The 22,209-nt window shown below is 36.2% G+C and overlaps 1 protein-coding gene across 1 annotated transcript in view; it reads left to right on the top strand.

Annotated features, from left to right (window-relative positions):
- LOC129283329 (small subunit processome component 20 homolog) overlaps positions 1 to 22,209 on the top strand; it is a 78,514-nt gene that overhangs the window by 30,073 nt on the left and 26,232 nt on the right. The window contains exons 18-33 of the mRNA XM_064114026.1: positions 559 to 705; positions 1,285 to 1,361; positions 2,163 to 2,492; positions 3,727 to 3,870; positions 4,420 to 4,510; positions 5,367 to 5,578; positions 6,336 to 6,502; positions 7,613 to 7,688; positions 8,593 to 8,722; positions 9,591 to 9,814; positions 11,656 to 11,864; positions 13,209 to 13,353; positions 14,784 to 14,874; positions 19,174 to 19,247; positions 20,069 to 20,351; positions 21,111 to 21,257. Of these exons, the coding sequence (XP_063970096.1) occupies positions 559 to 705; positions 1,285 to 1,361; positions 2,163 to 2,492; positions 3,727 to 3,870; positions 4,420 to 4,510; positions 5,367 to 5,578; positions 6,336 to 6,502; positions 7,613 to 7,688; positions 8,593 to 8,722; positions 9,591 to 9,814; positions 11,656 to 11,864; positions 13,209 to 13,353; positions 14,784 to 14,874; positions 19,174 to 19,247; positions 20,069 to 20,351; positions 21,111 to 21,257 (2,547 nt within the window). The remainder of the gene's footprint in view (positions 1 to 558; positions 706 to 1,284; positions 1,362 to 2,162; positions 2,493 to 3,726; positions 3,871 to 4,419; positions 4,511 to 5,366; positions 5,579 to 6,335; positions 6,503 to 7,612; positions 7,689 to 8,592; positions 8,723 to 9,590; positions 9,815 to 11,655; positions 11,865 to 13,208; positions 13,354 to 14,783; positions 14,875 to 19,173; positions 19,248 to 20,068; positions 20,352 to 21,110; positions 21,258 to 22,209) is intronic.

Below are 22,209 nucleotides of genomic sequence, written 5' to 3'. Positions count from 1 at the left end.
CAAACTTGTACTTGTACTTCAGCTAAATTGGTGGGAATTCCTCTCCCCTATATCTTAGACAGCAGAGGAAATATTTGAGAGCGACATGTGATATCACTCATATCAGCTCGAATCATCCCTTAAATTCCCCAAATGGAATGCCTTTTGGTCTTTAATAGGGTGATCATCTTTTTTTAGATGCCCTAAGAAAATTTACTAAGAACATTTTCTACAGATGACAGACTGATGATATATTGCTTGATACTCAAATTAGTCCATCAAATATAATAAATAGCCCCCAAATTCAGTTAAAAAACTACAGCTGGAACATAGAAATTACATTATCCCCTGATCCTTGGGTTTATGTAGTGTCTGTAGTGTCAGATTTTAGCCCTGCAAAAGGTTCTAGACTGTCTTTAATGTCTGATAGTCCAGATTCTGTAATTGGGATTTGTAACTGGTTTTTAATTTCAGGCAATACCACCAATATTTTAGCCCTGTAAAAGGTTTGTGACTGTCTTTATGGCCTGATAAGTCCACATTCTGTAATTGGTTTTTGTAACTGGTTTCTAATTTCAGACAATACAACCAGTATCAGTCTTCAGACTTTGCCTGGAAGCTGAAGAGGCTCCGGTAACCGTAGATACGTACCGTGAGAAGCTCAAGTGTTTGGGTCAACTACAGTATAACTCTGTGAAGAACAATATACCAATAGGATTTGAAAAGGTTTGTACCCTATATAATTCATTTATTAAATTGATTTTAGTTTCTACTTGTTTTCGTCTATGAAAGGATTTAAAATCAACAACATATAAAAATATGTAAGTTATAGTTGCAGAATCACAAAAAAGTTGGCTTATGTAGTACATAAAAAAAATGTAATGATGATGATGGAGATAATGGTGATGATGTTTCTGGTGGTGATGTTGATGATGATGACGGTGATGATGATGATGATGATGATGATGATGACGGTGATGATGATGATGATGATGATGATGATGATGATGATGGTGATGGTGATGGTGATGGTGATGGTGATGGTGATGGTGATGATGATGGTGATGGTGATGGTGATGATGATGATGGTGATGATAATGATTGTGAAATTGAAGGAGAAGAGAAAATGGAAAAATAGGAAAAGAGAACGAATAGAAGAGGAGGAGGAGGCGGAGGAAAATCATAGACCTAATTGTCTAAAAATCAGTTTTCTGCTGACCTATGGTTTGTTAGGCGGAGAATTTTCAAATATTTTCAAGACGTTTTGGTTTTTTTGCTCATGTGGAATAATTGTTATTAATCTAGGTTCCTTTGAAGTTCCTCCTTGGACAACTGTACATCAACTTCCAGCTATTATGGGAGCCAGTGGCTGACCTTATCAAGTAAGAAACTTAAACTGTATAAATAGATGCCTGGGCATTTTTTAAAGTTATTTATCTGATCTTCAACTGCTTATTTCTCTGTAATTATACACTTTCCTGAAAAATCACTTTACAGATATCTTTCTCTATAGTTTTTGTAATTTTGTGTAAGTTTTGTACACTTCGGTGAATGTTTTATTTTCTGTTGTTTCCAGTACCAGAATTTATTTTTACAGACTTTCTAATGGTAGTGCATTATTGTTTTCTGTGGCTATTTTCGTTTAGCTCCAAAGCTGATTGATTTGTTAAATTTAAAGGTCAAGTCCACCCCAGGAAAATGCTGACTTGAATAAATAAAGAAAAATCAAACTAGCATAGTGCTGAAAATTTCATCAAAATCGGATGTACATGTAAAATTAGAAAGTTATGATATTTTAAAGTTTCGCTTATTTTTCACAAAACAGTGATATGCACAACTAGGTGAGTCAGTCGATGATGTCCATCACTCACTATTTCTTTTGTTTTTTATTGTTTGAATTCTACAATATTTCATTTTTTTATAGATTTGACAATAAGGACCAACTTGACTGAACCATATATTAAACAATGCTAATTTCACATGTTCAGGGAGGAATTAATCATTGTATCACTTGACAATGAGGAGAAAATTAGAATATTTCATATAATAAAATACAAAAGAAATAGTTTGTGGTTCGAAATTTTCGGTGTTATGCTTGTTGGATTTTTCTCTTTTTATTCAAATCAACTTTTTGTTGAGATGGACTTGTCCTTTAAGAATATTTTTTTCTGATAATTTTGCAGGTCTCATGCCTATGGCATGGAGAAGGTATCGTTTTGGAGTGTTTTCACCGAAGCACTACACAGCACCGCCGAACTGAATGAAGACAACCTCTTCTACCATCGATCATCATCTTTCTATCAAACATTGCATACCGCCCCCAAGAGCATCGAGTCCCAACCGTCCAACATGGAAGAACTTTATCATCGTTGCTATGACGATGATACGCAGAGATCCGATCGGCCAGACCACATTAATTTTCGACGGCTGCTGTGGAAGGCAATGGAGGGTTTTGTTGCGAAGGCAGAAGGACGATCTCGAGAGCTATCTCCACTCCTGCTTCGATTCATCAAGTAAGGCAGTTTTACCATTCCCATAATTTTATGTGAAAATAAATAAAAATGCTCTTGACATAACTTTGGTCTACTGTCAACTATTGTTATTACTGTATTATTCTTTTGTGTATTTATTCAATGGTACTAGCCGCATTCATACCATATACTGGATATTATTTTGATGATTGATATGAATAGGGTATTACCAAGCGTTTTATGGCTTTTTAGTGCATACCCCATTACCATTCATTGTTTGAATTGTATTGTCATAATTATGCACCAACTATTATTTTACTATTACCACTGTTTATTCCAGTTATGTTTTTTTTATACATGTATGTTGATACTATTGTTTTTGTTGTTATTTTTATTTTTTGTGTATATATAATGTTGTTCTCATTGTTTCATTTTTTTTAGTGAATTTGGAAATGAATTCTTTCATTGTAAAAATTTGGTCTAATTGCCATTTGGTCTATTATCCACCTGTTCTAATTCTAATCTACTCTAGTGCCCAATTGGTCCATAAATAGTTTCTCTATCCATATAGACCAAATGGTGTTGGATCAAGTGGACATGATGCAAAAGAGGGCCTTGTCTTACAATGAGTTACAATTAATCTAATCAACCTTTAGTATATGAAATCCATCAATGTCATTAATTTTTCTTTAGGAAATTTGCGCAATGTTCTTTGAAAACAAAGAGAAGCATACTGAATTGCCAAGAAAACAGTGAATGTGGGAATATAAATTATATTTAGAAAATATTTTGAATCATCATGCATTTTAGACATTGATGTTGTTAGCTTTCCATAGTTATGGTTGATTGGATCATAGAGCTATTACAGAAGGAGAACCATCTTCCAATTCCTCTGTTAATTCTTTGTTATCGCTTCCTTTGGGCGAAGGAACGATATCTAACATCAATCGGCGAGCCGCCAGGCGAAAGTTGGAGCCCGCTTACATAACGCGATAAGCCCGCTCGTAAAATCTGTGGTCAGAGATTTTTTGAAGGTCCCTGCGAGGCACCGCCGTAAACGACGTTCTCCCACATAACTTCTCTTCGAGCTCAGTTTTTTTTCAAACCATTGGGACCTTTGAAGGGTGGCAGAATCAGTTCCATGACATATGTTGTATGCGGGCATGCCAGGATCCGATGACCGGGGTAATAATATATCTATATAGCGCTTAGAGACGTCGTTCCGATGTATTAAGCGTTATATAAAAGCAGATTGGTTTGCATTATGTATTGACAGGAATGAGTACTATGTTACTGATGTGAACAGCGCCCCCACTCAGGACCTGCGACTGGTCAAGAATGAACCGACCAGCCAGTCAGGAGATGATGAGGAGGATGAGAAAGAAGATCATAAAGGAAAGAAGAAACGACCGGTCTACAGGTAAGTAGGGCCCTGCGACCATTTTATGAAGGTTCCATGACACTTGCTGTAGCGATTCCACACATGAATGGAATAACGAACTTCAGCCCTTGATTTAACACTATACCCTATCCTAAACCTAGCATAAAACGCTATTGCAACCCTATATATTAGACAAAATGAAGCCCGGAGCAATTGTCACAGGATCAAATGTTGTGTCACCTTTATGAAAAAAAAAAGAGTATGTGCTCAAGCGCCCGATCAAGGTAGCCGTGCTAAAGCTGGGGTAATAATAATAGCAGGGCCCGCTGGGAGAACAGTGGCTACCCTGGGTAAATATGCCGATATTATTATTATTATTATCTTCGCAAAGACTCTATTATCATGCTCCCCCCCCCCCCCCCCCCCCCGAAAAAAAATGAAGAAGAAAAAAAAAAGAAAGAAAAAGGGAACAATGTATCAGTTTGTCAGTTCCAGCACATGCCTTACTGTATGAGCAGTTAATTACACCAATGGATTTTTTTTAATGGAGAATGTCAGATTTATATAATTTCTTGTATTTCTTTCCAGGTCCATTCTAGCTCATCTCAATCTATTCAGCAAGTACAAGGATCCTAAATCCCTATATCTTGAGCCTCAACTCAGAACTCTTTATATGAATGTAAGTAGAAATTTGTCTTCAACGCATTGTTATGTCTCACTTATGGGGTGTTGTAAGACAGGTGCAGTTGATCGCAAGTCATTGTTAGGTTCCAAAAATCAATTGAAATTCATGTATTTTATTGAAAATTTACAATTGATTGACGGTCTCCATCTTGCATCAACAAGTATATTATTTGCTTCAGTTAGAATTGATTCATCACTTGTAAATTTGCATCTGAAATTTGCAATTGATCGCAAATATTTTAGTGCAACGCCCCCTTAGTCTCATTTAAGGTCAATGAATTTTGATAATGTTGTGGTATTAATATTGAAATCGTACCGAAGGTTAAGTTCTTTTTTAATGTCATCATAACTTTAAAATATATGAATCTGAATCTTAGATTTAATGGTAATTAACAAGAATCACTTATCATCTTGCATGTGTTTCAAATCACATTATTAAGGTCAAAGGTCAATGAGCTTTGACCTTGTTATTGTATTAACATAAAAATCTTGACCAAGATTTATATGAGTCTGAATTTTTCAAGATCATTATGCAGGTATAATTCCCTATCGCACGATATGTAAATATACATGTAATTGTTACATTGTATCAAGTTTGGCCAAATATTGAATGAAATTTCTGGTCACTTTCGTCAAATAGATACAAAAATTGACTCAACAGATTTATATCAGTCTGAATTTTTCAAGATCATTATGCAGGTATAATTCCCTATCGCATAATATGTAAATATACATGTAATTGTTACAGTGTATCAAGTTTGGCCAAATATTGAATGAAATTTCTGGTCACTTTCGTCAAATAGATACAAAAATTGACTCAACATTTTAATTGTCTGCTCATTCTTACCTAGCTGCTCTCAAGTAGAAACGCAGACATTCAGAAGGCCGCCCTCGCTTGCCTGTATACTTACAACTACAGATATTTGATGCCGTACAAAGAACAGCTTGATGAGTTGATGGATGATAAGCTCTTTAGAGATGCTTTGGTTCACTTTGGTATTGATGAAAGCACTGGGGTGGTTGACCCTCTTCACAGAGAAGGACTGCTGCCTATCCTTTTCAGGTATGATATTTTCACTGTGATGTCATAGGAAAAGAATTGTGATGTCATATGATAGGTATTGTGATGTCGTAGGTCTGGTATTGTGATGTCATAGGGATGGTCTTATGAGGTCATATGATAGGTATTATGATGTCATAAAAGTTTTATAATTGAAAATACCACTTTCCTATTGGTTTTGTACACAGAATGCAAAAAATCTCACTTATCAGGTTAGGTCACATGACTCTGTAACAGGTCCGATTTTCGGAAAGCTGGTGTCAAAATGTGCACAAGGCTTCAAAGAGAAAAAAAATCATAAGGTGAAGTGGTTTGACAGGCTTGAAATTGTCTCATGGGTGGGAAGGGGGTTTAGTTTCGTTTGGTCTCATTGCCATTTGGTCCACTCACCATTTTGTCTAATAACCAGCTGGTCCAATAGCCATTTACATGTAGTCCATATACCATTTGGTCTAATTGGACTAAGTGAATTGGGCGAAATGAACGAAAATGATATGGATATTAGACTAACTGGTTATGCAACGAAATGGTCATAGACGAAATGGGGATTAGACGAAGTGATTATTGGACCAAATGGTTGTTAGATGAAATGCTTAGTGATTAAATGACATTAGAATAAATGAAGTTAGACCATGTAAGTGGACAAGTTGGCAATAGATGGATTGACAATTTACAGGGGGGGGGGGGATGGAGGCTTTGATGCCCCCAGTTCAGTTAGGGTTAACAGATATTTATCATTTGATGTTGGTGTCCAATATAGGATCCTGTATGGGAAGATGTTGAGTAAGACAAGCCCTGGAACCCAAGGCAAAGGAGGTATAGCTATCAGGAGATCGGTCATTCTGAGGTTCATCGCTGGATCCACCTCGGAGGAGATGAAGGTTTTCATGGACCTCGTTATGGAGCCTTGTAAACATCTTATTAAAGGTATTTGGCAGTGGTGGTGATGGTGGTGGTGAGGATGATGATGGGGATGGTGATGGTGATGGTAGTGATCACGATGATGATTATGATAATGATGATGGTGATGGTGATGATGATGATGTTGATGATGATGATGATGATGTTGATGATGATGATGATTGTGATGAAGATGATGGTGATGATCTACCCCGGAGGAGATAAAGGTTTTCATGGACCCTGTTATGGAGCCTTGTAAACATGGTATTAAAGGTATGTGGCAATGGTGGTGGTGGTGGTGATGGTGGTGGTGATGATGATGACTATGATCATGGTGATGATGGTTATGGTGGTGGCGGTGTTGAAGATGATTAGGATGACGATGATGATGAGGGTGATTATGGTGATTGTGATGAAGACGATGGTGATGATGGTGATGATGATGATGATGATGATGGTGGTGGTGATCACGATGATGTTGATGATGGTCATGGTAGTGATGACGAATATGAGGATGGTTGTGATGATGATGGTGATGGTGATGATAAAGGTTTTCATGGACCTCATTATGGAGCCTTGTAAACATCTTATTAAATGTACGTGGCAGTGGTGATGGTGGTGGTGATGGTAGTGATCACGAAGATGAGGATGTTTGTGATGAAGATGATGATGATGATGATGAAAGTTTACATGGAACTCATTATAGAGCCTGATGAACATTATGTAAAAAAATGATGGTGGTGGTAGTGGTGATGCTAATGATGATGATGTTGATGCTTGTGATGAAGAAGATGGTGATGATGATGATTATGGTGATGATGGCATCAGTTGTGAAGATGGTAATGGTGTAGGTGATGAAGATGCAGCTGCTGCTGACGATGATGATGATGATGACAACAATGATGATTATTATGTTAGTGACAATGATAATGATCCTTCTGATGATGATGATTATGATGTCTATGATGGTGGTGGCAATTGCATTTGAGGTGGTTTTAGAGATGACGATTATAAGCGATAGCGATGATGATGATGGTGATGAGGCCATACAGGACCATTTTAATCCTTTCAGAGCCAATTACATGTAACATTTAACGACATGTATCACAATTGAACTTGTCTTTTACTTTATTTCAGATGATCTACGTACCATGCGATCTGAATGGCTCTCACAAGACCTTGGTGCAGTCGTTCCACTCAGAAAACAACACAGGTTAGTCTGCATATTCAGACTCACACTCAATGGCAATATCTTAGGGTTATTTTTCTCTTGCTGTTCACTGGCAAAAAAATTAGAGTTTCATGAAAGGACTTGTCGGACGTTTTACCCCCAAATCTACCATGACGGTAGCAGTGGTTCGCAGCCAATCAGAATCATGGAAAGTTGTCAAATCTGACAACTTGTCGGACAGGACGAAAAATGTTGATAAAATGCTCCCGTGGGAAGCGTTTCATGAATGTTGTCGGACATTTTATCTGACAAGTCCTGTTCCATCTGACAGTTGTTATAGTAACAATGGTTCTCTGCCAGTCAGAATCAAGGAAAGTTGTCAGATCTGACAACATGTCGCATGAAAATGTTGATCAAATGTCCGCCTGGAAACTGGTTTCATTTTATTTATGTCTTTTGTGAACTGTGGCTGACCTTTGATATTAAAGATAAAAGAAAGTTGTTGCAGCAAACAATTATTTAAAGAGAAAGTCTTTAAATTCACAGTTAAATGCCACCATATTATCATAGATCTAGATCTGGTACATTCAAATCAACTTATCTTTGTGGTATCATGAAATCTTACCTGAATACGTATCATTCTTATGATTGCTTACACAAAAAGGGATAAGTGGGATGGTGTATTAATATTGTTTGGAAAAATACCCAACATTTTATGGAATTCTGTGCTTATTTTGCTCATTTCTCAGCAATTACACATGTTTTTCCAGAGGCATTTGGCACATGTTTTTTATTTATACATACACACACTTGGTGATCAGTTTATTGGATTCTGTTTGAACTCATTTTGAGATCGCTACCACTACTGGTAATTAACTTAAATTGCTTTAATTGCTTTAATTAAGAATGCATTGTAATAAAATGACCTAAATCTGTCTTATTTCAGTATGCTAGACACCATCGGAGTAATCTTCAGTAAACTAGGTCATCTGATGGACTCGTACCGCCCTCTGCTGTTCCGTTTGATCACATGTGCCGTGGCCAGCTACAATCTGTTATTGTCGAGGAGAGATGAAGTAAGTTGACTTTAATGAACCAGTAAGAAGCCAGGGAAAACTGAGTTTTACTGAAACCAAGGCATTAATATGTGGTTTAACTATGGGTATCGAAATATGGTACAAATCCTATGCTGTTGATAATTGATTCAACAGTACCAGGCCTGGGGCGTATAACCCTTTTGCCATATGCCGGGGTAAACAATCTAATATTTCGAACGATGGAGATTCCTAGACGATCAGAAAGCACAAAAGGTGAACCTATTTGCATGACCTACCGGTGGTCACACATAATGAGCGAGCTTACTCAATCAAGTGTTCTAGTATAGCAAGGTAAATTGCCAATTCGTCTAATGCCATTCCGTCTATCAACATTTCGTCTATCAACATTTTGTCTAACAACCATTTGGTCCAATAACCATTTTGTCCAATCATCACGTCGTCTAATCACCATTTCGTCTAGGACCATTTCGTCTCATAACCAGTTGGTCTAATATCCTAACACTTAGTCCAGTTAGACCAAATGGTATATGGACTAAATGGATATTGGACCAACTGGTTATTAGACAAAATCGTGAGTGGACGAATTGGCAATTAGACCATGTGGATAGTGGGCGAACTGATGGTAGACCAAATGATAACAGATGAGTTGGTCTTGGACGAATTGGCATTAGACCAATTGAAAATAAACCGTAAAGGACCTAGGACGTGCACATCAACACAGCTAAATTATGCATAGCAGCCATCATTGTTTTGTCTTGAAAAAGTTACGTTTGGAATTCCTTTGATTTGAGCATAAAGTCTGTTTGTAAAAATTTATATGTGCAAATAATTACTCTAGTAGAGATACATGTATGATAGTGCTATAAGTGATCTTTTTGCCCTTTAGCTTCAGCTGTTCTGTAGAAACCAAGTGAAGAATCTACGTCAGGTCTGCATGCAGCGACTGATCGAGTTCTTTTCCCGATTCAACGAGTATCCCTACTCAGAGACTGAGATTGAGACTGTGTTTGAAGGCGCTGTGTATCCCCAGTTGAAGGAGCTGACATCACAGAGTGTAGGATCTCCATCACCGTTACTCAGGCTAGCTTTCACATGGAGCCAGTACACGAGGTTCGTCAAGCTTTAAAGTTTTAACTTCAAATTTATTTCCACAAATTGACTATAAGTAGATAGATAAAATCTGATAAAATCAAAGTACACATAAAAAAGCTGAATGAATTCAAAATGTTTGTGCACGCATGTGTGTGTGGGGGGAGGTAAATCTATATTTGGAAGCATTCTGCAATGTTTTGTTTTTTATTATTTTTTCAATGAACTTTGTCAGACTCTTTTGCGATCATAATCAGCAAAACGTAAATCTGTTTAAACAAGCGAAAGTAAAACTAATCACATATTTATGATTTTCGGTTGAAAATAGATTTGCATTTATTTGTACACAAAATTATGTTTTTGAGCAATTCTGTGATCATATGCATGAAAAAATTGTTGCGCAGAGTCGCAACAATATGTCTAATTTTTCTGCAAAAATGGATTAATTATACGCACAAGAGGTGAAGAAAAAAAAGAAAGGAAGTGACGAAGTCATGAATTATTTTTTGGCGGACGCGAAATTCATTGAGGGAGATTAGGTAAAATTGACCCCCCCCCCCTGTTAACTTGGCCTTCAGATGGTAAAACGGTCTATCTCGAAAATCGCTGAAGAATGTTGTGCTTATTTGGGGTAAGATGGTAAAATGGTCTATCTAGAAGGTAGACCATTTTACCATCTTATGATGTGTAGTATGAGTGTATTCATGTGCTGTGGTTAAACAGTCTATCTACACAAAAATCTCATTTATTTCATAATTGAAACCCCAAATAAGCTAAAAATTCTTCAGTTATTAGTGTTTATCGTGCTGCTTCTTTTCCCATTGCTAAAAATACATTATTTATGTCTGATAAAAAAGCTCAAACCTCTAAACTTTAACCCTAAAATGGCCGGGGGGGGGTTGAATCAACCCCCCCCTCAACATTTTCTGCGAGCATTCTGCCGCGCGATTTTTTTTTACCGCGCCACTCGTAGAGTTTATACTTTTAAGTCTCGCGCATCTTTTGAGACCAAATTTACGACGCCCGGGTACGCGGTTCCGAAATTACGCAACATTTTGTTAGTGCATGTCAGACCAAAAATTGTTCCAAAACGTGATTTTGTGTACAAAGTCAATGCAAATTGAGTTTTCTCATCTTATTCATAAAGATATGATTATTTTTACTTTAAACAACTGAAATCAATTGATTTTAGCATAATTATGCTTCAAAAAGGTTGTGCAATAAATCTGGTGAAAAAAACAAAGAAAAACAAAAGGTTGAAAAACAAGGAAATACATAAGAAATTCATAAAACAATAAAATACATAAGAAATTGATTTCCAAACCGAAGTTTTTTTCAATTGCGATTGTTAAGAATGCTACAAAGAATATTTTTACCAAAAATTAGCATTCTAGGAGCTTTATTTAGTGAATTAGAGCAAAAAGTATGATTTATGCATAAATTAGCATAATTAATTCATATAAAATAAAATCTCATTATTTTGGCAAATTTTACCATACAGCCTTGTAGATTACATCCCACACTACCACTGTGCAAATTTTTGCGGCGCTCGCGTGATCGGCGGCCGAGATCTCAGGGGGGGGTTGAATCAACCCCCCCCCCAGCCACAGAACAGCCAAAAAAGCCCGGCCTAGTTAGGGTTAAAGTCATTTTTCTCAGAACAGCAATTTTCGAGCCGAACTGAGGGTTAAAACGCTAGTTTTGCAACTATATTTGGTTTATGTTTGTTTGTTATATAAAGACCTTAATATGACTAGTGTGTTTGTCAGCTCTGCTTGAAATCTGATTGCTTTCTGCATTTATTGCAAAGATGCTGATTCCAATTCTTGACATATTTCATCCCTACCTTTGTTTGTTTTCAGATACCAACATCTTCTAATAAAGCCCCACCCCGATGACCTCAACGTGACCTTACTCCATCAGGTCATAGGCCTTCTCTCGGTTCCTAAGGTTTGTCAGTCGGTGGTTGCCATGGTGATGGACATCGTTGAGAATCTTCTGATGTTGAAGACCGAGGAGGAGGAGGAAGTTGAGGGCGCTCTTCGGGATGGAAAGGAATCTAAACTGACGGGTGATTTATCCTTTAGAAATTTTTTTTTTTTCTATTGTACTTAATGATGCTGGATAATAATATGCAAAAATAATCTAAACTGATGGGTGGTTTATCCTCCAGAATTTTGGTGTTCATTGTACATGTACTTCATGATGCTTCATAATAATATACAAAGTTACAGTAATCTAAACTGACGGTTGATTTATCCTTTAGAATTTTAAAGGAGAGTGAAACTCTTGGAGCAAGTTAGCTTTTGTGAAAGCAGACAAATCAAAGAATAAGATCAACAAAAGTTTGAGTAAAATAGGACTAGCAATAGAAGAGTTATGAGCATTTGAATGTCGAGATCACTAATGCTATGGAGATCCTCCAATTGGCAATGCGACCAAGATCTATGTTGTCACAGATGAACAACTCTCCCCTTATGGACACTGAAAATATACCCCAAAACATCTCTTTTTGCTCATTCTAATCATATGACAAACGATTCATCAATGATATAATGTTGTGAAACCTCTGTACTTGTCCTCTCATAAAGAGAACACCTCACCTTGTGATAGACTCTATAAAAGTGAGAATATAAGTGAAATAAGTACTAAAGTAATGAGGGAGTTGTACGTGTGTGACATCACAGATCTTGGTCGCATTGCCAATGGGAGGATCTACATGGCATTAGTGATCTCAATATTCAAATGCTCATAACTTTCTTATTATTCATTCGATCTTCCTCAAACTTTCAACAATATGTTTCTTTTTCTCTTTGATATGGATTCAGCTGGTTTCAAGGGTTTCATTCTCCTTTAATGTTCATTGTACTTCATGATATTGCATGATATACATGTACACATAGCCTAATCAAGCGTTTTGATAATATCTGTGTGGGTTTATGATCTAACATGGCGAGGTGGCAAAGAAAAGCCAAAAGGAAACTGGTACATGTAGCTATTGAAGCTTCTCCCATCTCTGGTCAGTGAAATCTGAAAACTAATATGGCTGAGAGTGAGGTTGGATTCAGCCCCCCCCCCCGACCTTTTAGTTCACAATTCAAAACATATTTAGGATTTAATGCATACATTATCATGATTCATCATTAATCAAACTTGAAATATTTTTAAGTGATTGAATTGAAAGTTTGTAGATTGCCTCATTTGCAATGTGCATGCTGATTTTTTTTTAACTTCAAGTGGTTAAGATATAAAGGGACTTTCCGCCTAGGTAAATGAAACATTATTATTATTATTATATTTATTATTGTCTATCAGCAACTTTTTCCGGGAAGGGGTCCAAACTATCTTGTCTTTTGAGGGATAAGGTAACTGGTATCTTATTTTTGTTTTGTTTTGTTTTTTGTTCTCTGTGAAGGTGGTCTGAGCGCCGGCACATCTATGCTTCTACCTCACATCCCTGCTATTCTGACACATCTCAATAGTGCAATCAAAATACAACACAAGCCTGGATCAAAGACTACCCCATCATTGCCTGTCAAAGAGTTAGGCATCCTCTATAAGTAAGTTTGCCTGTGCAATAGTCTTTTATTCTCTCGACCTACCATAGTCTGGATCAAAGACTACCCCGTCATTGCCTGTCAAATAGTTAGTCATCCTCTATAAGTAATTTTGCCTGTGCAATAGTCTTTTAACCCTATCTAGGCCAGGGGGGGGGGGGGGGCCTCGGAGGCCCCCCTCAACGGGTCGCGCGATATTTTCGCCGCGCAAATTTGTTTGACCGCGCTGCTCGCTGACTTTTTACTTTCAAGTCTTGCGCAACTTATGAGACTAATTTTTGCATCACCCGGGTACGCGGTTCCGAAATTACGCAACGTTATGTAAGTGCATGTCAGACCCAAATTGCTCAAAAACGTGATTTCGTGTACAAAGTCAATGTAAATTGTGTTTTCAACCAAAAATCATAAATTTATGATTATTTTTAGTTTTGCTGGTCTAAATGTATGTATTTTATGCTGTTTATGATCTTAGAAGAGTCCCCAACGAATTTCATTGAAAAAACAATGAAAAACAAAGGGTCCAAAAAACAAAGAAATACATAAGAAATTGCAAAAAACAATATAATACATAAGAAATTGATCTGATATCACAATTTTTTTTCATGTAAACTTGCTAAGAACACCACAAAGAGTTTCAATGCCAAAAATTAGAACATTTGGAGCATTATTTACGAAGTTAGAGGAAAAAGTACATGTATGATTTCGCATACTAATTACACATAAATTAGCATAATTACTTAATAAGAATTTGCATGAAATAAATATTTATACAGTTTTGTAGACTATATCCTAGACAACCTGCGTGCCAATTTTCAGCGCGATCGACAGCTGAGATCTCAAGGGGGGGCCTGGGAGGCCCCCCCCCCCCCCCCCGGCCATATGAACTCCCAAAATACCCCGGCCTAGATAGGGTTAAATCTCCCTCTCCACTTTATTTGGTTGCTGGAAGCAGTATTTGGTTGATTACTTGTTTCTTTCAATCTGTTTTGTTGCCTAACTGTCCTACTGTATATTGTAAAAATTAATTATTTTGTTTGTGCCTTTAGAATTTTGATAAAATATGAAGTGTTTACATTTATCAGGTTAAGTGGAACATTTCTTCAACATTTTTTGTGTGACAGGTCTTCCAATTTAATCCCTTTCCTCGATTGGCTGTGGAGCTGTCCTTGTCGTAACTCTTTGATATGAGCAAAATGTGTTGTTGTTTTATGTAGAAATATAGGTATTTATTTGATTTTGAAATGTTTATATATCAGAAATTAAATGCTATATTTGACTCAAAATTTCTTTAGAATTATGTAAAGCATACAGATAATATGTCAAATCCAGAAGAAAAAAAATCAATTTTGAATAATAATCAGGTTTGCTTTCTTTTGTTCTGGTAAGTGTCGGATAAAACGTTTAACTGTAGTTGTTGTTATATATATTTCTAGGATGAGTGGTTTTGTAGAAGCATCAGATCTTTGTTCATCTCTTGTTGGATTGCTGCTGCCATACCTTCAGAAGTCGGCTAGAATATCAGAGGTGAGAACAAACATTTGGTTTGTGCAGGTCAACGGCTTAACTCTTACTGTGCCAATACGAATACCCCTTGACTGCCAGGGGTATTCGATGGAATCCTAAATTGACCGAAACGTGAGCAGCGACTGATTTTAAAACGGTCATAATTTTTTACCCGTACGTTGTATAATAAAACTTTCTACACATGAAATGATGCATGGTTCACGGGCTTTATAATCGTGTTATTATCTTTCATATTCGCGTTTGGAAAAATTGAGAAAATATGTAATATTTTACATGGTTTTTTTTCAATAAGTAAAACCTAGAAAATAATGATTTCATGAACATTTCAAAGAGTAAATAACCTGAGGAATTGTAGAGATACCAAGAAATTACGAAGATAAAATGAAAGTTCAATGTTTAACCTTTCAAATGACGTATCTATTTATGAAATTGAACAAACAGAAATAACGAAAAAGTATGCTCTTTTGAATGAAATACTATTTTGCTATTCAAGTTATTTCCTCTGAAGTACGAGAGAGTATGTATACAGGCATTGTCTTCGATCAAGTGACCAATCACAGCACAGCTGCGATCCCCACGCGAACACACACAATAATATATTAGTGCCATGTATCTTCAAAGTGCGGCCAACCATACCCTTTCATTCGTGTAGTCTTCAAAATAAGACTCTGTAATTTTTTTTATTCGTAGTGTAAAAAACAAAGTTATTGCCAGTCAGAAGGAGACAAAATATAAAAGAACTAAAGATGATATATTGAAATATAGATAAAGAGGGGTCGGACAGATTCAATACTTACAAGTTTGGGGTATAAAATCCCACAAAATAATATGGGCGTTCTTGGCAAAGTGCACAGAAGTAAGAAAAAAAAAGTTTAAATTTTTTTGTGAATCAAAGAAGAGGGAATGCAGATCAGTTACAAACAAAAAAATCAATACAAATTTTCAAAAATAAAATAGGCCTATTTGTTCTGTATTACTGGTCTGACCAAAGTAGCCACCTGTTAACATTCTACGTGAGTACATTCTTTTGTTCATGCCACCAAGTCATGAACAATAGATGCCCAGACTCTCTTTCATGAGGAATCTCTAATCCGCGCTCCCTCCTGACCTATTATCTAAAAGAAGAGTAATTTAGCACAGGATGTTCATAGAAATCGGGGCTCACGCGTGTCTTTTGATTTGACTTTTGAATACTTTCAAAGGTTCTGGTATTGATTTCTTATGGGTGACCCAGGTAAAGAGAAAACAATTTGCCCCCCTACAGAAAAATCCTGCATCCGCCCAGGGCCTCCCCAGCTCGTAGCACTATCCATGGTAAAAGAAATAATTTGTTCAGATAACATAGTGTACAATAATATGCGTGGTATAAAGAATTGTAATATTCAACCCGTTATCATCATTATCATTTCCATTTCTACTCTCTAAAGTCGATTTAAAATCCCCTTGATAGTGACGTCAATGATGCAGCAACTAACAGGTCGGTCTAATCGGTTTTGTTAATGTATCCCTTTCTTTCTTTTCCTAAAAACATCTGATATCACTTTATAAACTCCGTTTACTTTTTCTCTGACCAATGGTTTGATTTAGCAAAGGAAAAACATCCACCTTGAAAAAAAAATAATCTTGAGACGAATAAAGCGGTATTATCGGCCGTTTTAATTATTACATTTATTTTTCTGCTTCTTCCTATTTAATTCGAGGAAAATATTGAACGATTCATCTTTTTTTTGAGAAGTTTGAATATGATATTGATAAGCATAGCAATCATTTTTTTAATGATTTGGGCAATAAAAACACAAACGAATATGAACCGTTATTTACCTGATCTTAAGTTTATGAAGAGAGAGTTTGGCTGCAGAAGGAATGCAATTGATATGATTACAACAATTATTTTTGAATAATAATGATGATGATGATGATGATAATTCTGATGGCAATAACATTAATAATAATAAAAAGAAGGTGAAGGAGAAGAATAATGATAATAATAACAATAAAAATAATGATAATAATGATTATGATAATAGTAATACTAATAATGATAATAATGATAACAATAATAAATGAATAAATAAATAATGAGTGTGATTATTGCAGTGCACAGACGAGAGTTGGAAATGACAGCCTTCTTTACTCATATATTTATAACGAGAACATTTTTGTGAGAATGCTAAAAACAAAGTATAAGACCTTAAGTATAATGATTATGATAATAGTAATACTAATAATGATAATAATGATAACAATAATAAATGAATAAATAAATAATGAGTGTGATTATTGCAGTGCACAGACGAGAGTTGGAAATGACAGCCTTCTTTACTCATATATTTATAACGAGAACATTTTTGTGAGAATGCTAAAAACAAAGTATAAGACCTTTCCCCCGCCCCCTCCCCCACCCCCCCAAAAAAAACTCCCAAACCGTGCACATTTGCAGGCAGAAAAAGCCTTGACATAAGAATACTACCATACGGGCCTGCAAAAGACCCGATCGATAGCTCATGAATATTCATGTAACAATAGCGAATGGGCGAGTAGTGTTGGGTGAGGAACATCGTACCGCTCTGTCATTGGTCAATTCCGAGCTGAATGCCTTCGCACATTCGCCTTTGCTCTGCCCATAGAAGTATGTGTATTGCTACACACAACCGTTATATCACACGTGTCTATAGGGGAAATCTTGATTCAGATCGCGGCAATATCCGAAATCCACTCTTCAAAATAATGATGCAAAAATACAATTTTACTCAAAAAATGTCTATGTAAACCACTATTTTTTATATGATAAAATGAATTGTGAATTAATTGCCAGTATAACAACATTAAAAACACAGAATATGGTGTTGATTTTCTGGCTGTAAAATTGGTTAAACAAAAAAAAATATTTGGGCACGTATACGTGCCAATGGCACTAGAGGGCTAAGGGCACGCATAGCTGCCAATGGCTCTTAAAGAGTTAAGCATGGCTATTCCATAAGCACAGTTGCCAACCTGAACAATAACATTTAAGTATTCTAAAAGCTGAAAATAAGTATTTTATCACTTTTTGCATATAACTGTCAGTAGTATTCTTATTTTTCAAGTACTAATCACTGAAATTAGGTCCTTGTTGCATTAAAGTTACCATTGAATTGAATTGAATTGAATTGAATTTATTGAATTTCCACAATCAAAATAAAAGTGTACAAAGTAAGCATATTACAATGCAGTGGAGGGGATAACAAAAGTAAAATTACTTATCTAGGTTATCCCCTTATAAAACAACAAGTACACATAAAACATATACAATTATACATTTCAATGTAATACGACAAAAAATTACCATTAAGGTAACTTTGCCATCCAATGGTAACTACCATGGTAACACTGATAAACAGCCAATAAAAATAAATGATTCTGGATTCAAATAAATCATGGAGGAATCATTCAGGCCTTTGCTTGTACATGTAGTTTGTTGTTTTATTTTCTGTAATATTAAAAAAACAAAATTAAATAATGTTACAAATAGAATTTACATTGTACACTAATAAGGTATATGGCTGGTAGTCCATATTCAGCTGCAATGATAATTGTTGCTGCTGGTCTTCCATGGGGCCAGTGCAATGTAAAACAATTAATATAACAAATCACAAAATGGAATATAATGCAATGATAATGATACAATAAATTACAAAACAAAATGAAAACAAAAAAAGTTAAACCTGACATCATTGACTGCCTTCAGGGGCAACCTGAATACTTTTATCTGCTCATAAAGTCCGCTTTCCGTGTCCTTTAAGGTGAACTTTGTTTTCCTATTTCACTCTGTTTCAAAGCTATTCTAAAGCTGCGATAAAGGTCGGTTAATGTGAATTATATTTGAAGTGTCACTTAAGATTCTAGTCATACCTAATGAACTGACTGCCTAATCTTTTCTCATCAGTCTATTGTTTTGCCTGCAATAAAGACCAACCGGGGAGCGTTTCATGAAAGGATTTGTCGGCCGCTTTATCTGACAAGTCCTGTTTGATCCGACAGTTACCATAGTAACAGTGCTTCTCAGCCAATCAAAATCATGGAAAGTTGTCACATCTGACAACTTTTTGGATGAGAATGTTGATGAAATGCTCCCGTGGTTATAAAGGCCACTTTTTCACGTCTCTCTTTACACACAGGTCTTTATATAAAGGTTTTATTATCCTTTATTAGAAATTGCAGTACCAACAGCCTCTGTATTCCCCATACCCTCCTTTTTAGGTGCCAGTTTTTAGTTTATCTCACTCTGAACAAAGTTTCCTACATTTATTTGTCTTCCAGAATACAGAGGTTGAGATCCTGAGTACTATCAAAAACTTGATGAAACTGATAGATGATACAAGCTGCTTCCTAAAGTAAGTTACACACCCTCATTATTTCCCTATCAGATTTTCCTGTCATGAATGAAATCTACAAGAGTTGAAATTATTGAAATTATTAAATGGAGCGTTGTGGCCCAGTGGATAAGTCTTCTGACTTTGAAACAGAGGGTCGTGGGTTCAAATCCCAGCCATGGCGTAATTTCGTTCAGCAAGAAATTCATCCACATTGTGCTGCACTCAACCCAGGTGAGGTGAATGGGTACCTGGCAGGAATTTATTCCTTGAAATGCCCTGCCCTGTAAAAGACTGCGGGGCTAAAGCCGGGGTAATAATATCCAAGTCCTTTGGAAGCGCATAGGGACGTTATGACATAATGTGATATGCGCTATACAAGAACTGCGTTATTATTATTATTATTATTACAATTGAACCGTTTGTAACTCATTTTAAAAAGCACAACATTATTCACAATCTATGAATTGATATTTTTATTTCATTATTACAATGAAGGGAATCTTGGGGCCCGTCTTATAAAGGGTTATGATTGATCTGATCAATCACCTTAACTGTATGGAAATCCATTGATGTCATTTTTTTTTCTGTGACAAATTTGCACAATGTCCTTTGATAACAAAGAGAAGAACTCTGAATATTCAAGAAATCAACGAATGTATGAATTTACACCATATCTGGAAAATATTTCGAGCAAACATGGATTTAGATGTTGATGTTGCTGGCCGTCCATAGTTATGGTTGATTGAATCAATCACTCTTTGTAAGAGGGGGCTCTGTTGTGTCTTTCCTATTTCAAAACTCAGTAACATTTCACGATATTGAATGACATTTGTTCTTAGCCCAGTATCCCGGCTTCTCTACCGCACAACATCCCGCACCTCGCGCCTTGTCCTCGTCCAAATCTTCTCCGCCATGGCCATCAAAGACTCCGCCCTCGACGACATCGCCCGCACCGTATCCCGACTTAATGCCTGGGACAGAAAACGCTTGGATGAACCCGATTACACGTTACGTCTGAAAGCGTTCCGACTAGCCAATCAGATGTTGGAGGACAATAGCCAGAAGTTGGATGTGCGGTTCTTTACTCCTCTCATCCACAACTGCTTCTATTTCATTCTCAAGGTGTGTTCTATAGAGGTTTATATTTCACTTTGGGCCTGTTTCATAATAACACGTTTTTAGGTAAGATGTTTTGTTCTTTACTCCTCTCATCCACAACTGCTTCTATTTCATTCTCAAGGTATGTTCTGATTCATTTGGTGCGTGTTTCATGAAACTTTTTTTTGTGTGTGTGTTTTATTGAATCAATTTAATAAAAAAACATAAACAAAAATATATCAGTGATTCTGTTATAATAACAAATTTCTCAACAGTTTCGCCCTTACCAGACCGGGCTTTTTTTAGTGTTAGTATACCGGCTTCTCTACCGCACAACATCCCGCACCTCGCGCCTGGTCCTGGGAAGATGAACTGGTTGTAGATGAACTCGAATTAGACTAAGTAGTATGCGACATGAATGGATAATAATTATAATGATAATGATAATAGTAATGACAACAACAACAATGACAACGACATCATATTTTACCCAGGGTAGCCACTTTAGTTCTGAAAACTGTTCTTCCAGCAGGCCCTGCTTTACGTGATAATATTATTACAGAAAAGTAGTTTGTTCACTCAGTTAACAAAATTCCTAAAACTCTAATGAATTCCAATATGTAGAATAATATCATAATTTATCTATATGTAATGATTAAATCATCTTATTTATCTTGTACAGGGCATAGAGATTATGCACTATATAAATGTCATATCATTATTGTTATTATCAATATCAGTTGTAGGCAGTTGTCATGGTTACCTGTGTTGTTTGTTTATCAGATTGATGACATGTCGTTGAGGGACAACTCTAGCCACATGATCAACGGTGTCATCAAGAAACTCCAGAAAGACGACACAGCTTTCGTGACGATCATTGAACATACCTTCATCCCAGCGTTGAGAGATGGTCTTAGGGCTAAGACAGAGGTGAGAGGAGAAAATTTTAAATAAAGATTAAGCTTAATTATTTGGGGGAGCTTTCATCAACTTCTGTGGACTTAAGCCAATCGATCATACTGCCTGAGATCTGTACCTCTGGATATCTATTATCACCAATCTTCGGTCCAGTGATCAAGAGGGACTGAGGTACATCACAGGCAGCATGATTAATTGGCTTGAGAAAGTCCTCAGGAGTGGACGAAAGCTCACCCCATTAATTTGTTAAAGCTTTAACTTTGTTGAATTTATCATCCCCAACTGATGAAAGTTTTCTGTGTCAAAATTTTGATTGATTGTAATATAGATATCTATTCAAATTAGCCACACATGGAAGCCATAAGGCTGAATTACATGGCGTTTACAATGATTGTAACAGCGTAGGAATTACATGAGGGCGATGGGAATTTCACCCCAATGGCAGCCCAAATCACCCAAAAATTCCCCCCAAATGCATGCTTTGGGGCAACGATTCTTTTTATTCAATTCAATTCTTTATTCCATTTCCATTCAAAACATAATACAAAGTAATATAAAGTAATACAAATCAAATACAGTTTTACAGACGAGCATTCTTACAGTATATTAAACAGTATAATATTGAGCATAAATGGAAATGAGGGGGTCCGCTAAAAAGCAAAGCTTGTAAAGTGTGGATCCCCCTTGGAAATGAAGAAAATATAATCGACTTATTCATATATGCATTTATATACAGGAAAGAAAAAAGAGAAGGACCAAAAGGTCGAAATCATATTGATGTAAACATAATTACAGAACAAGTGCAAAGCTATTCTACATGTAGAATCGCCCAAGATCTGTCATAAACAATATTCAAGATTATTTAGAAAATCAATATTCTAACTATTGCAGAATAATGATATTTGCATCTACTGCATAGTAGCTTGTTACCCATCAAAAATAGTCCTTAAAAAAGAAAGAATTG

The sequence above is a fragment of the Lytechinus pictus genome, chromosome 19 (assembly GCF_037042905.1).
Source record: "Lytechinus pictus isolate F3 Inbred chromosome 19, Lp3.0, whole genome shotgun sequence".
NCBI lineage: Eukaryota > Metazoa > Echinodermata > Echinoidea > Temnopleuroida > Toxopneustidae > Lytechinus > Lytechinus pictus.
The sequence above is the reverse complement of the archived record's forward strand: the minus strand, read 5'-3'. Positions and strand labels throughout refer to the sequence as shown.